The sequence below is a fragment of the Pituophis catenifer genome, unplaced genomic scaffold (assembly GCF_029215685.1).
Source record: "Pituophis catenifer annectens isolate HBS135680 unplaced genomic scaffold, rPitCat1.0.hap2 SCAF_2, whole genome shotgun sequence".
In the NCBI taxonomy this organism is placed as follows: Eukaryota; Metazoa; Chordata; class Lepidosauria; order Squamata; family Colubridae; genus Pituophis; species Pituophis catenifer.
In genome coordinates this window covers 3,083,284-3,100,075 of record NW_027256882.1, presented here as the reverse complement: position 1 = coordinate 3,100,075, position 16,792 = coordinate 3,083,284, and the positions used below count along the sequence as shown (strand labels likewise).

General features: G+C 38.3%; 1 protein-coding gene across 1 annotated transcript in view; it reads right to left on the bottom strand.

Annotated features, from left to right (window-relative positions):
• LOC139309252 (zinc finger protein 729-like) overlaps nucleotides 1–16,792 on the bottom strand; it is a 38,733-nt gene that overhangs the window by 20,039 nt on the left and 1,902 nt on the right. The window contains exons 4-5 of the mRNA XM_070933311.1: nucleotides 15,152–15,281; nucleotides 11,191–13,792 (exon numbers count right to left, since the gene is read on the bottom strand). Of these exons, the coding sequence (XP_070789412.1) occupies nucleotides 11,191–13,792; nucleotides 15,152–15,281 (2,732 nt within the window). The remainder of the gene's footprint in view (nucleotides 1–11,190; nucleotides 13,793–15,151; nucleotides 15,282–16,792) is intronic.

Here is a 16,792-nt window from a genome sequence, read left to right as displayed (position 1 = left end):
TGCTATCATGCCATTCCTAATTCTTTTCTCTAGACTAGCCAACCCAAATCCTGCAACAGTTCTTCAAATGTTTTGGTCTTCAGGCCTTTTAACCATCTTAACTGCTCTTCTTCGCACTTTTTCCAAAGTCTAAAAATATTATTCATGGGATAATGACCAAAACTGGATGCAGTATTCCAAGTCTTACTAAGGCTTCATAAATGCTATTAATACTTCATCTGATTTTGATTCTATGCCTCTAATGTTTATGCAACCAAGGATTGTATTTGATTTTTTGGCTGCTGCCGCACACAAGTGACTCATATTTAAGTGATCATCCATTTGGACTCCCAAGGTCCCTCTCACGGTTACTGTTTTTTTTTATTGAAAAGTTTTTAAATGTTTTACAAACAAATTTCCCCCCCTCCTCCCCCCACCCATTCCCTTCTCCCTCCCCCCCCCCCCGACTTCCCAGAGCAAAATACAGGGTATCGCATTTAACAAACATAATCTAACATAAACAAACTAGCTATAAACTCTTAACTCCCCCTTACTCTTTAACTCCCCCATAGGTGCCAAAATGTCAGAATAAAAGGAAAAATCATCTAAATATTTCATTCATAAGCTATTTGCAACTTTTTAGTCCCATATTTGTTTTGTATATAGTCAATCCATCTTCTCCATTCCAGTACATATCTTTCATTCGAACGCTCCTTCAAGTATGCAGAGATTTTAGCCATCTCCGCCAAATTAGCTACTTTTAATGTCCATTCTTCAATAGTAGGTAGTTCTTCCTTCTTCCAATATTGCGCCACCAGAAGTCTGGCTGCAGTTATTAAGTTCAAAATCAAATTAGTCTCGATAACTGTACAGTCTAGTTATACCCAATAAAAACAACTGTGGAGTAAATTTTATCTTCCTTTTAAGAATATTTTGTATAATCCACTATATCTTAATCCAAAATACCTTAATTTTCTTACATGTCCACCATATATGAAAATACGTTGCATCATCACATTTACATCTCCAACACATAGATTGTAAACTTGGGTACATACAAGCTAACTTTTTGGGATCTAAATGCCATCTATAAAACATTTTATAAAAATTTTCTCTCAAGTTTTGGGCTTGAGTAAATTTTACATTTCTAACCCATATTTTCTCCCATACATCCATGGTTATTGATTCCCCAAAATTTTGTGCCCATTTTATCATACAATCCTTCACTAACTCAGTTTCTGAATCTATTTCTATCAATGCATTATACAGCCTTTTAATATGCATTGGACTTTGATCCCTGATTTGTTTTATTAAATTTTCTTCATTTTGCAAAATACCAATTTTCTGATCTTCTTTCCATCTAGTATACAACTGTCCATACTGAAACCAAGTTTGAATTTTCCTTTCTTCCTTTAATACCTCTAAAGACTTTAATTGCAATGTACCTCTTTCCAAAATAAGAAGCTCTTTATAAGTGATCACATCTTGTTTCTGTTCCACATTTATATTCTCTATCATATGTCTAGGTATTGTCCATATAGGTAATTTATTATTTAATTTATATTGATACTTTTTCCATACACGTAATAATGCATTTCTTAATATATGACTTTTAAAATTCTTATCCACCTTTTTATCATATAGTAAATATGCATGCCATCCATATAACAAATCATACCCTTCAATACAATATTCTCTCTTCTGTTGAATTAATCCAATCACTAATTACTGAGAGCACACCTGCCTTGTAATGCAATCTTAAATTAGGCATTTTGAGACCTCCTCTTTCACATGTATCTTGCATTATTTTCCGTTTTATTCTTGGTCTCTTTCCTGCCCACACAAAATTAGTAATACCCTTCTGCCATTCATTCAAGTTTCCATCTTTTTTCAGTATTGGTATCATTTGGAAAAGAAATAAGAACTTGGCAAAATATTCATTTTCACAGCAGCTATCCTTCCCAGCAATGATAATTGCAATTTTTTCCAATTTTCCATCTCTTTCTGTATTTTTTGCCACAACAATTCATAGTTATACTTATATAGTTTTGTATTTGATGTCGTGATATAAACCCCTAAGTACTTAACCTTCGTTACTGATTCAAATCCTGTTATTCTTTCTATTTCTTCTTTTTGACTTGTAACCATATTTTTAATTATTATCTTTATTTTCCCTGCATTTATTTTAAATCCAGATACTTGTCCATATTGACTAATTATATCCATTAAACCTATAACCGATTTTATTGGTTGGGTCAAGGTCACAACCAGGTCATCTGCAAATGCTCTTACCCTATAATCCTCATGCCTAATTTTAATTCCCTTTATTTTATCTGAACCACGTTATTTTATTCAACAAAAATTCCAAAGTCAAAATAAACAGTAATGGAGATAAAGGACATCCTTGTCTTGTTCCCTTTTCTATATTGAAAGATCCCGTTAAACTACTATTAATTATTACTTGTGCCGTTTGTTGCTGATCTATTGCCTTAATAGATTGTATAAAGTATTCTCCAAATTGCATCTTTTCAATTATTTTCAATAAAAAATTCCAGTTCAATCGATCAAACACTTTCTCCGCATCTAAGAATATAAGCACCACAGGGATCTGGTTGTTTTTTCCCAAATACTCCAATATATTAACTATTTGTCTTACATTACTCTTCATATATCGCCTATTAATGAAACCGGTTTGGTCATTGTGAATCATTTGTTGCATAACTGGCATCAACCTATTTGCCAATATTTTAGTAAAAATCTTATAATCTGTATTTAACAGTGAAATAGGCCTATAGTTTTTTGGCTGAGTGTGATCTTGATCCTCCTTTGGGATCAGGGAAATAAATGCTGTTCTCCAGGAAGGAGGCACTTGTCCTCCAGTTTGTATTTTATTAAATAATTCTTTAAGTGGTTCCACCATTTCTGCCTGCAAATTTTTATAATAAGCCGCTATCAGTCCATCCGTCCCAGGGGCTTTTCCCACCTTCAATTGCTTAATTGCTACAACAATTTCTTCAACAGTTATCAATTGATTCAAACCTTCCCTTTGCTCTTCTGAAACTATAGAAATATTCTCCCTCTGTAAATATTTGTCTATATCTGTACCTTGAATCTTATCACTAGTGTACAACTTCGTGTAGAATTCTGAAAATGCTTTTTTAATCATGTTTTGCTGGTACACCTCTTCACCCTTATATTCTATTTTCTCTATAGTACGTGACTTTTTTTTCCTAAGCAAATATGCCAACCATCTGCCTGGTTTGTTCGCATTACAAAACGAGTTATGTTTGGCATATTGCAAATTAGTTACCACCTGGTCTGCCATCAACATATTAAATTGCCCTAGCAAAAAATTAATTGCTTCTTTTGTTTTCTTATCAGTTGGATTTAAAACTAATACTTGCTCTTTATTTTTTATTTCTTCTTCTAGCTCCTTCCGTTTCCTTTCCTGTTTACGTCTATATTTATTATTCAAATATATTAAAATACCTCTCATATATACTTTACTTGCATCCCAAACCGTTTCTATAGGTGTACCTTTATGCATATTCATAACAAAAAATTCTTTCATAAATTGTTTACATTCTTTCACATTTCCCTCATATCTAAACAAATTTTCATTCAGCCTCCAAGACTTCCTGGGTCCCTTTTCATATTCTAATTCCATCCAAACCGGACTATGATCTGTTAATGTTCTTGGACATATTTTCGTTTTCTTCACCCTAGAAAGAAAATCATTAGAGATTAATATAAAGTCAATCCTAGAAAATGACTGATGTCTATCAGAAAAAAAGGTAAAATCTTTCTCTTCTCCATTCCTCTCACGCCAAATATCTCTAAGCTCCATGTCCTCCATCATATCAAAAAAGGATTTAGGCAATCTGGCATGTGCTTGGATATTTTGCAGAGATCCTTTTTTGTCCTTTTTAATATCCAAGACTCCAATCTCCCATCATTATATGTGTTTTGTAATCCCATTTGTTAATTTAGCATGTAAAGTCTTAAAGAAACTTTCTTGTTGCTGGTTTGGTGCATATATTCCAATCAATAGTGATTTTTTCCCTCATATTAAAATTTCAATTGCAATATATCTTCCTTGCGCATCTGCTTCAATTAATTTAGCTATTAAACCTTTTTTTAGGTATATAACTATACCATTTTTCTTTTCCGGTGCAGATGCTACAAAATGTGTCCCCAACCTTGCATTTATTAAATATTTTTGATCTTGCATTCTAATATGTGTCTCTTGTAAGCATATAATGTCATTTTTATACTGTTTCAGGTAATGAAATATTTTCCTCCTCTTTTGCGGTGAATTTAATCCATTGACATTCCAGGTTAAAAATTTACTTGCCATTTTTGGCAATTTGAAGCTTTTCAAGCATTAGCTGAAGATCATCTTTCACTTTGATCTTTGGCCTTGCCCCTCCCACTGCTTCTGATTTTGTGGTTTCTTGTGCTTTCAATCTGGGCTTGCTGCACCTTTAATTCCTCTTGGCATTTCGTTGCTGCTCGAGTCTGTCCCTTTGGTCCCTTGGTTCCTCTATTTTGCCAAATAATTCCAAATCTTGGGCAGAGCTCCTAAGTTGTAATAAATCTTCTTCAACAATCGAGGCCCCTCCTTGAGCCTGGGCCTGCGTAATTTCTTTCTTTCACTTTCTTGCTCCCTGTTTCCTTTCTTCTTCTGATTTCTGGGGAAAATGAACCTCCAGCCTTTAATACATTAAAATGAAAATCTCTTGCCTTCCATACTGTGTTAAGACGAAATCTCTGTCCTGAATAATCCACCACCAATCCGGTTGGAACCTCCCATCTGTACTGTATGTGATGCTTTCTAAGTTCATCCACCAAAAAAGCATAGTCCTTCCTTGCTCTCAACATTTTGGGAGGAATTTCTTTCAATGTTAGAACCTCCTGCCCTGCCACTTGAAGTTTATTTTTAAAAGAAGCCTGTAACGTCACATTTCTTAGCCTCCTTGTTGTAAAATAAATTACAAATTTAGACAATGTCTATATTTCTCTGCCTGGCCACCCATGAATTAACATGATAAATTTTATCAATTTGCCAATCCAGATCCTGCTTTCTTTCTTCAGTTATCTGTACAAAAGCTTCTGCAAAAATCTATCTCAAATTATCTTGGGTATTTTCTTTCAGACCTCTTACTCTTATGGCAAATTCCATCGATCTATATTGTATCATCATCACCTCTGAGTCTGCTTTTTCCATCTGTGTCTGAATCTCTCCCATTTTATTCTCCAAGTTCACATTTGATTGATTAATTTCCTCTAATCTTTCATCTAAGCCTTCAATGTGGCTTGCCAAACCTTGAAATGCAAAGATAATGTCTTCTCTAATTTCCTTATTTTGCGTTTGAATTACATCTTTGATTTCTGTCATTTCTCCAGTTACTTGGTTCATTTTATCAGTCACCTATTTCATTTTTTCATCAAAAGCAGAAGTAATTTTTTCTTCTAAAGTAAAGGCTTGCAGCTTTAAAGCTTGCTGCAAGGCTTCCAGAGTTAAGACTTGTGGTTCTACTGGAACTGTCAAAGATTGTGGTTTCGGTGGTGGAACAGGAGAACTCACAGTGATTTTGGCCCCAGCTGTTTTTATTTGCTTGAAAGCCATTTTCCAATTTTCAGTTCCAAATTAAAACTTTTACAACAGCCAGAACAAAGTCCCAGAAATTAGCTCAATTTCCAATTAGTTCCAGTCCTCAATGAGTTTGAATTTATCTATCTACAGTCCAATTTAATTCTCCTTTCTTTTAAAACAAATTCCGTTTATTGTCAGCAAAGACTGTCAGCGCAGAAGGGTACCTTCCCTGCCGCCTTGAAGGAGGCGGTGGTGAGGCCTCTCCTCAAGAAGCCTTCCCTGGACCCGGCAGTATTGGCTAATTATCGTCCAGTCTCCAACCTTCGCTTCGTTGCGAAGGTTGTTGAGAGTGTGGTTGCGCGACAGCTTCCCCAGTACCTGGATGAAACGTCGTATCTAGATCCATTCCAGTCAGGCTTCAGGCCTGGGTACAGCACGGAAACTGCATTGGTCGCGTTGGTTGATGATCTCTGGAGGGCTTGGGACAGGGGTTGCTCCTCTGTCTTGGTCCTGTTAGATCTCTCAGCGGCTTTTGATACCATCGACCACGGTATCATGCTGCACCGGATGGAAGAGTTGGGGGTGGGAGGCACCGTACTACGGTGGTTCTCCTCCTTTCTCTCCGACCAGTCGCAGTCTGTGTTGACAGGAGGGCAGAGGTCGACCCCGAGGCCCCTCATATGTGGGGTGCCGCAGGGATCGGTCCTCTCACCCCTTTTGTTCAACATTTAGGTAAAGCCGCTGGGCGAGATCATCCATGGTTTCGGGGTGAAGTACCATTAGTATGCTGACGACACCCAGCTGTACATCTCCACCCCGGACCACCCCAACAATGCCCTTGAAGTGATGTCCCAGTGCCTGGAGGCCGTACGGATCTGGATGGGGAGGAACAGGCTCAGGCTCAACCCATCCAAGACTGAGTGGCTGTGGTTTCCGATGTCCCGATATAGTCAGCTGGTGCCATGGCTGACTATTGGGGGTGAATCATTGGCCCCCACGGAAAGGGCTCGCAACTTGGGCGTCCTCCTGGATTCACGGCTGTCTTTAGAAGAGCACTTGACGGCCGTGACCGGGAGGATTTTTCATCAGGTTCGCCTGATCCGCCAGTTGCGTCCCTTTCTAGATCCGGACTCCCTACGCACAGTCACTCATGCCCTCGTCACCTCTCGTCTGGACTATTGTAACACTCTCTACATGGGGCTCCCCTTGAGGTGCACTCGGAGGCTCCAACTGGCGCAGAGTGCGGCCGCGCGGGTGGTTATGGGAGCAACGTGGAGCTCCCATGTAACACCTCTCCTGCGCGAGCTGCACTGGCTCCCGGTGGTCTTCCGAGTGCGCTTCAAGGTTTTGGTTACCACCTTTAAAGCGCTCCATGGCTTAGGACCTGGTTATCTACGGGACCGCCTGCTACCACCAATAGCCTCCCACCGGCCAGTACGCTCCCATAGAGAGAGACTCCTCCGGGTGCTGGCGGCCAAACAATGTCGACTGGCGGCCCCTAGGGGGAGAGCCTTCTCTGTGGGGGCACCTACGATCTGGAACGAGCTCCACCCGGAGATACGGATGATCCCGGATCTTCGCACCTTCCATCGCGCGCTTAAAACGTTTTTATTTCATCAAGCTGGCCTGGCCTAAATCTTCTTTTTTAAATTTAAATTTTAATCACAAATTTTAATCTGTTTAATTATGGGGTATTTTAAAATTCAGCCTAAATTATTTAATTCATTTTAATCTATTTTAAATTTTGTATCTCTGTGTTTTATCTTCTGGCTGTTCACCGCCCTGAGTTCTTCTGGAGAAGGGTGGTATAGAAATTTAATAAAATAAAATAAATAAATAATACTTTAAAGTTAACGTTCGTTACCACGCCCAATTAAGACTCGGCGCCGTTTCCTTTTGCTTTCTTCCCACAGCAATCAAGAAGTATTCAATACACAGGAGTTAAAGTTTAATACTTGCAGTTAGAGTCCCTCCTGACTTCGCTCTGCCTGCTTTTGTATCCAAAATATTGTTAAATTGTAGCAGGGATGGTCACGGCGTCTAGTTCCGTTTAAAACAGAAGCATCCCGGGTCCGGAACTTATGTCAGGCTTCCAAGGAGTTCTCACCCTTCAAGCCCCAAGAGTTATTCCTGGGACTCTTGGGGAGCTCTACCCAAGCCTGGCTGCTCTTCTTCCCCACTTTTCCCGAGGGGAAATTTTCAAGCCGCTAGACAGCTGATTTTCACTGTTCTAGCGGCTTTAACGAGACCGCAGGGCTAGCGCTCCAAGGGGAGCTGCCATCGACGTCTGCGGTGCCACCGGAAGTCCACAGTTACTGTTTTTGAGCCAGGTTTCATGTAATCTCTTTTTCTCGCCCAGGTGTAAAACCTTACATTCTCTACATTAAATTTCACTTTGTTGGATTCTACCTTGTCTCATTTGGATCAGAAAGGCACAATATGCATTTACATAAAAAGCTATAGACATGGTGGGTCAGAGGTTAGAATGCAGTACTATGGGGTGTGGCCAGCATTGCAGCGGTACAATGTGGATTGCGGGGCTCTGGGAAAACGCCAATATCCCAGCCACTTTTGGGGATCCCCAGGGATCATAGCTGTCCTGTAGGAACAGCGAAGAACAGAGGCACAGGCTGGCATAGACAGGAAAATCGCAAGTTCCCTGAAGTGCAAGCGATCAGCCTCCAACCCAGCGGTGAGGGAAGGCAACCATAGGAGCTGTCAAAAGCCAGGGCAGCCACAAGCAAAAAAAAGGAAGGAGGAGGTGATCATCTGGGTGAGAGAGTGAAGTCTTGGAAACAAGATTCCTTTTACATATTTTTCTCCTGAACTTTTAAAAACTATCTAATTTAAGAAATCTAATTATAGTATATACTTTTTTCATCTTTTTATTGCTTGGTTGGAACTTAAGTTTTTTTCTTTTCCCTTTTTGCTTTTGGCGTCTTTGTTGTTTTTGGGCTTCCTTTTTGGTTTTTCTGACACAGCCTTTCTACCTTTTTTTTTAAAATATGGATTATGGATTAAACCTATGTGGATTAGGGTATCATGAACCCGAAGAGTCTGATTGGGCAGTTTGAATATGAAGAAATCGATTACTTGGATTATAAATTGAGCAGTAAGACTTGGAAAAATAAGATGAAGAAAATAACACAACATCTATCATCACCATCAATATCAACAGCGACTGGTACCACAGGGCAAAAGACAACAAAACCCACACCACAGCAAGAGAAAATCAACACAGAATTTAAAAATATGCTACAGACTATATATGAAGACCTCAAGACAAGATTAGACAAAGTAGATGGGAGAATGGAAAAATAGAATTGAAAGAAGTTAAAAAGATGATAGGGAAAAATGAACAACAATTACAGGAAGTGGAAGAAAAAAACAGAAAAAACGGAGAAAAAAGTGGAAGAAAAGGATTATAGACTTACAATTACTGATAAAAATCAGGAAAAAAACAATTATAATTCTGGAAATGGATAAAGCTGATTATTATTTAAGATTCCAAAATATTGAAGAAGGGAGAAAATTTAGCAGAGAAAATTGCAGAGATATTAGCAGAAGCAATGGAAGAAAGCAAGGAAAGGATATTAAATGGGATCGATGAGATATTTTGAGTGTACACAAGATATGTGATGAGAAATAATCTGCCTAGAGAAATTCATGTCAGATTTATCAAGAAAACACTGAGAACAGAGATATTGCAACTGATGCGAAACACAACAATAAAGCACAAAGGGAGAGAAGTAGTGGCACTGAAACAAATTCCAAGAAGAGTGAGAGACCTGAGAAAAGAATATCAATTTCTCACAAAATGTTTGATAAAGAAAGGAATAAATTTTAGATGGTTCATTCCAGGAGGAATATTGGTGAATTGGCAAGAGCAAAACTATAGATTAGATTCAATAGAGAAAGCAGAGTTATTTTATAAACCGCACATAAATTTTCAAGAGGAAGAAAGATTGAGAGATAAAAAAGAAGATGGACGTCAGGAGGAGAAGAAAGAACAGCCAAGAGAGATAAGGAAAAAACAAGAAGAGAGAGTGATAAGAGAAGGAGCAAGAGCGAAAGAAGTTAAAGAACAAAGAGATAGACAAAACAAGTAAATAAATAAGAAATGGAAGAAGAAATTAAAATAATATCTTAACATAAATGGACTAAACTTACATGGATACTTCCAGAGACATTGTGTAAGGAATGGCTTGTTAGCAGTAGGGGACAGAGGAAAAGAAAAGCATTATATGGAAATATCAATGTGGCTTTCAACAATAGAAGCATTGACACATCTAAGTATTGACAATATTGTAAGATACAAGGACATTCTAACAGAGAAGGGAGAACTAACACAGAAGCAAGATTTAGAAAAACAAGGGATTGAGACTGATTAGTATACATGGCTGCAGATACAATCAAGACATGATAAAAATTTGAAACAATAGGGTTTTAATTTGGGGGAATCAGAGTTGGATCAGATAATTGGAAAGGATGAAAAAATGATTAAAAGATTGTATAATTACTTGTTGCAAATTAGATTAGAAGATGAAGAAGTAAAGGAAACAATTATGACATGGGCATGTTATTGGGTATTCTACCAGAGAGATACAGCAAAGAAGATGTGTATTTAATTATACATATAACAGCAGCAAGAATTATATTTACGCAAAATTGGAAGACAGAAAAAATCCCGTCAGAAAGTGAAGTAATAAAAAAGATTTTAAACTGGGCAGAAATGAATAGATTAACTCTAAGAATAAAAGATAAAGAGGAATCGGTGTATTTCAAAACATGGGAAAGATTTTATGTATGGTTAGAAAAGAAGTAGCCGCCCTGAGTCTTCGGAGAGACTTGAATTGAATTAATAAATAATAAATTAATAAATAATAAAGTATGAAAAGATTATAGGTAAATAATTTGGATAACAGAAAGTTAAAAGAGGGAGAGGACAAAAAAGAAATAGAAACCCAGATGACACCAGAGCAAATGGAAAAGCGGGTTGGGAGGGGGGGGAAAAGAAGTATAAATGTACAATTATGATGATAAAAGTGACAGATTGGGTAAAATGGGAAAGAAATTGAAAAGTATGTATTATTAGAACATTGGAGTTGCTCGGATACCAAACAGGGAATATATTCCACAACAAAGAAGAAAGGAGAGAGGAGTAGAGGGTAAGAAGAGAGTGAGAGAGAGGAATGGAAGAAAGGGGAAAGGAGAAGAAGAAAGGACAGGACAGGAGTAGGAGGGAAGGTGAGAAAGGGGAAAAAGAGGGGAGGAGTGGGGGAAAGGAAGGAGAAGTAGGTAAGAGGAAGGAGGTTTGTTAGGAAATGAGGGAAAAGGTAGAAGAGCAACCCGAAAAGGAATTAAAATGCCTTATTTTTATGCTTTCAAGAAAAATATGTCTATGTATGACCAATTATGTATAAGAGAATCTACATTTACATTATGTGTATAAGAAATAAAAACAAAAAACTTTTCGGGGGAAAAAATAATGCAGTACTATAAGCTAATTGCCCACAGCCAGAAGTTTGATCTGACCGGCTCATGGTTTATTCAACATTTAATCTTTCTCAGGTCCGTAAAATGAGCACCCAGACTACTGGGGACATTATGCTGACTTTGTAAACTGCTCAAAGGCTGCTATAAAGCTTTGTGGACTGGTATGTAAGTCTAAAGTAGAATTGCTATTACTATATACTTTCTCCCGAGTGTGGATCCTTTTGTGAGAAGTAAGATGACAGTTCTGAGTATAGCTCTCTCCAGATTCCATGCATTTATATAGCTTTTCCTCTGTATGCAACTTTTTGTGGCAACTAAGTTCACTGCTCTTAGTAAACGTCTTTCCACACTCCATGCATTTAAATGGTTTCTCTTCTGAGTGGATCTTTTTATGAGAAGCAAGATAAATGTGTTGAGCAAAGGTCTTTCCACAATCCATGCATTTAAATGGCTTCTCCCTTGTATGGATCATTTTATGGGAAATAAGATTAAATCTTCGAGGAAAAGTCTTTCCACACTCCATGCATTTATATGGTTTCTCCCCTGTGTGGATCATCTTATGAGCAGTAAGAGTACTGCTCTTAGTAAACGTCTTTCCACACACCATGCATTTAAATGGCTTCTCTTCTGAGTGGATCTTTTTATGGGAAGCAAGATAACTGCCTTGAGCAAACATCTTTCCACACTCCATGCATTTATACGGCTTCTCCCCTGTGTGGATCATCTTATGGGAAATAAGATTACCTCTTCGAGAAAAGGTCTTCCCACACTCCATGCATTTATATGGTTTCTCCCCTGTGTGGATCATCTTATGAGAAATAAGAGCACTGTTCTTAGTAAACATCTTTCCACACTCCATGCATTTAAATGGTTTCTCTTCCGAGTGGATCATTTTATGGGAAGCAAGATAACTGCGTTTAGCAAAGGTCTTTTCACACTCCATGCATTTAAATGGCTTCTCCCCTGTGTGGATCTTCTTATGGGAAATAAGATTAAATCTTCGAGGAAAGGTCTTTCCACACTCCATGCATTTATATGGTTTCTCCCCTGTGTGGATCATCTGATGGGAAATAAGATGACCTCTTTGAAGAAAGGTCTTTCCACATTCTATGCATTTAAATGGTTTTTCCCCTGTGTGGATCTTTTTGTGCACAGCAAGTCTTTTGCTCAGAGCAAAGGTCTTTCCACACTCCATGCATTTATATGGTTTCTCTCCTGTGTGGATTGTTTTGTGGTTTCTAAGTCCATTGCTATGAATAAAGGTTTTCCCACACTCCATGCATTTATACGGCTTCTCCCCTGTGTGGATCATCTTATGGGAAATAAGATTACCTCTTCGAGAAAAGGTCTTCCCACACTCCATGCATTTATATGGTTTCTCCCCTGTGTGGATCATCTTATGAGAAGTAAGAGCACTGTTCTTAGTAAACATCTTTCCACACTCCATGCATTTAAATGGTTTCTCTTCCGAGTGGATCATTTTATGGGAAGCAAGATAACTGCGTTTAGCAAAGGTCTTTCCACACTCCATGCATTTAAATGGCTTCTCCCCTGTGTGGATCATCTTATGGGAAATAAGATTAAATCTTCGAGGAAAGGTCTTTCCACACTCCATGCATTTATATGGTTTCTCCCCTGTGTGGATCATCTGATGGGAAATAAGATGACCTCTTTGAAGAAAGGTCTTTCCACATTCTATGCATTTAAATGGTTTTTCCCCTGTGTGGATCTTTTTGTGCACAGCAAGTCTTTTGCTCAGAGCAAAGGTCTTTCCACACTCCATGCATTTATATGGTTTCTCTCCTGTGTGGATTGTTTTGTGGTTTCTAAGTCCATTGCTATGAATAAAGGTTTTCCCACACTCCATGCATTTATACGGCTTCTTCCCTGTGTGGATCATCTTATGGGAAATCAAATCACCTCTTCGAGCAAAGGTCTTTCCACACTCCATGCATTTATACGGCTTCTCCCCTGTGTGGATTATTTTATGGGAAATAAAACAAGCACGATAAGTAAAGGTTTTCTCACACTCCATGCATTTAAATGATTTTTCTCTTGTGTGGATCTTTTTGTGCACATTAAGTCTTTTGTTCAGAACAAAGGTCTTTCCACACTCCATGCATTTATATGGTTTCTCTCCTGTATGGATCGCTTTGTGGTTTCTAAGTCCATTGCTATGAATAAAGGTTTTCCCACACTCCATGCATTTATATGGTTTCTCTCGTGCTGCCTGGAGGGATTGGGCTGCATGGGCTACAGGTGCTTCTGAACACCGTTTCTCCCCAGTGTGAATCTTTTCATGGGAAGTAAGTTGCCCACTTGTTCTAAAATGTTTTCCAGATTCCAAACGTTTATAAGGATCCGTTTTTCTGTGAATCACTTTTTGAGATGTAAGAAAGTTATTTCCAAGAGAATAAATGAATGTCCCATTGTAGTTTTGTCCGTTGTGTTTTATAGCATCTTCTCCTTTGTTTTGGGTTAAATGGTGTTCGTTTACATGTAATTTATCTTTGATTAGCTTCACACTTTTCCCAATATATTTTTTCCTTATTTTCTCTTGTTGGGCATCAGTGGAAGATGAACTTTCCTGATTCCAATTATTTGACTGGCTTCTCTCATGGCTTTCGAATTCCATTCGAATTCCAAAGTTCTCCGTTCCATCTTTAGCATTGATCACTTGGAACAGTCCACAGGAATCTTGATTCTCCTGCCCATTATTAGCTTCAAAGAAAAAGAGAAATGAAAATGATAACACGGTTAGAGAAAAAGATCAAACGGTAGAAAGTCAACGAATATCTTTCTTTACAATTATCTATATATGCAAATCTCATTCAAAGTCTGTTTTGAGTTAAGGAATAATTAGGGGAAACATCCAAAGAAGAATTACGAGCAAACCTAAGTTTTCTTGGGGTGGGTTAATTACAGCAGAGAGGTACAGACCTCAGTTAGCAGAGAACAGACGCCTAACATACTATAGTGTGAGATCACACGAGATCAGTACTGCGAGATTTTGCACTGATCTCATGTGATTTCTCACTACTTTAGCGCTATATTTTCTGCAAATGCACCAAAGAAGGCAAAGGAACCACTGGCTCGCTACATCATTGCAGAGAAAGTCTTGGCAGGGTGGAATGGGGGTGTAGGTAGGGCGTATGTTGCAGCATCTCTGCTGTCATTTGTAAGTGTGGACGGCTTTAGTGCTGCAACATTCATAGTTTTGGCAGTGGTTCTAAAGTATTCTGTCCCTAACTTTATATATAATATTTATCTTTCAAAGCATATTGAGGGGGGTGGATTGCGAGAGAGAGCAAATCAGTGCTTGTGTTTGTCTGCCTACAGATGATCTCAATGGGGTTTGTATAATTTGAAATCTGTTTTTTAAATAAAAGTAAGAAATGCAGATTAATATTGCTGGAAGTAGTAACAAAAGGTCATTTCATGAGTTAAATGCATCACAAATAAATTTACATGAAGATATATGGTGCATTCAGAGAAATGGTAATGGCTTTTAGAGTGGGCTTTTAGTTACAGTCTTAATTGGTGCAGTTCTGAGTCTGGTTTATTGTGCGGTCATCTGAAACATATGATCAGGAGTTATTTTGAAGGAAATCCTGTTTTTTTTTTCTTCTTTTGTTAATGGCCTATTTTAAGGAACCTAAAGCTGCTGTTCTAATGAAGTTAGGCAAGTGGCAAGAAGGGGGGGTGTCTTATTAAATAAATAGATGCCTTTGAGCAAGTACAGCTTAGGAAGGACAAAGGCAAAATGGACTGCTAAATTGGCCACGCCCACCCAGTCACATGACCACCTGGTCACACCCATCCAGCCGGTCATTAGGCAGATCAAGCTATAGTCCGGCCCCCCAACAGTCTGAGGGATCGTGAACTGCTCCCCTGTTTAAAAAGTTTGAGGGCCTCTGATGTAAGCAAAGAAACATTGACTCTTTTCTTTCTTGGAGTACGAGAAGGCCAGATCCTTTCCTTTTCCCTCCCAGGAGATGATATCTGATTAGTGATTTTTTAATAAAAAACAAACTATAATCTGTCTTCTTGAACTCTCGGACTGGGGACTAAAAAACTTACCCAGAGAGACCACGTTCCTATGGGTTTCAAGCATGACTTCCGAATGCAGCGCTTTTTGGTCAGAATCCAGCTGAGACCACTCCTCCTCAGAGAAATACACAGCCACCTCCTCGAAGGACACACGGCTCTCCTGAACACGGAAAAAAGAACAGAACAGGAAGATTTGCAAGATCTCTTTATCTTCATCAGTGCTTTAGACAAGTGGATAGAAGGGAAAGTCCTCAAATTTGAAGACAAGACTAAATTGACAGGAACACTCCAGAAGGTAAGCTAAAGAGATAGAAGGATCGACAGATTGGGCCCTATCTAACAAAATGAGAAAAATCAACGGTGAGAAATGTAAGGTTCTTTATTTAGGAAAGAAAAACTAACTGCACAGGCATGGAATAGGTGATACCTAGCTCAACAGTAGAAAATGCAATGGGGATCTTGGAGTCCTAGTGGACAATCACTTAAACATGAGCCAGAAATGTGCTACAGTTGACAAAAAAAACCCCAACTCAATCATAGGCTGCGTTAAGAGAAGGATAGAATCAAGACCACATGAAGTGTTAGTACCACTTTGTAATGCCTTGGTAAGGCAGCACTTGGCATCTAATATTGGTTGCATACTTGGAATATTGCATCCAGTTTTGTTTGCCAGATTTAAAAAGGATCTTGAGACTCTAGAAAGAGTGCAGAGAAGAGCAACCAAAATGTTGCTCTTATAAAGAATGGTTGCTGGAAGAATTGGAATAGATAATTGTGTAGACTGAATGGTGACTTGGTGATGTGGTGGATTTACAGGCTTTCTGGATGGATTAGAAGCAGAAAAAAAAAGGGCCTGGTGGCTCAGCAGACTGATAGCATTGTGATTAACACCAGCTGTCTGCAATTACTGTAAGTTCGAATCTTACCAGGCTCAAGGTTGACTCAGCCTCCCATCCTTTCTAAGGTAGGTAAATTGAGGACCCAGTTTGTGGGGGCAATAAGCTGACTTTGTATAAATATACAAAAGTATGAAGGCTATTGCTTAGCGCATTGTAAGCCGCCCTGAATCTCCAGAGAAGGGCGGCATATAAATCAAATTAAAAAAATAAATAAATAACGAAAAACCTCACTAAAAAACAGGAAAGTGAACTGGAAGATAGAATGGGCATTCAAACGACTAAAAAAGTAAAATATTTAGGAATTTGGCTATCAGCTAAATGTTCGTCGATCAAAGAGGATAATTACAACTAATATTACAGATAAAAAGGGATTTGGAAACCTGGAAAAAATTACAACTATCTCTCATAGGAAGGATAGCCTCGATCAAAATGAACATTCTATCACGAATATTGTTCCTCCTGCAAGCAGCACCAATAAAATTAGGGAAGAATTTCTTCAAAGACTTAAATAAATTAATAGCGAAATGTATTTGGCAAGGGAAAAAACCTAGAATTAAAATGAAATTACAGGACAACAGAGAAAGAAGTGGCTTTGGGCTCCCAGACTGGGAGACATATTACCAGGCAACAACACTCACTTGGATTAATTGAATTAAAAAATAAAAGGACTTTGACATTAGAAGGGCACGACTTACAGATAGGATGGCATGCCTTCTTATGGGATGGAAAAAACAGACTCCATAGCTACTTCCAGAGACATCTAATTAGAGAT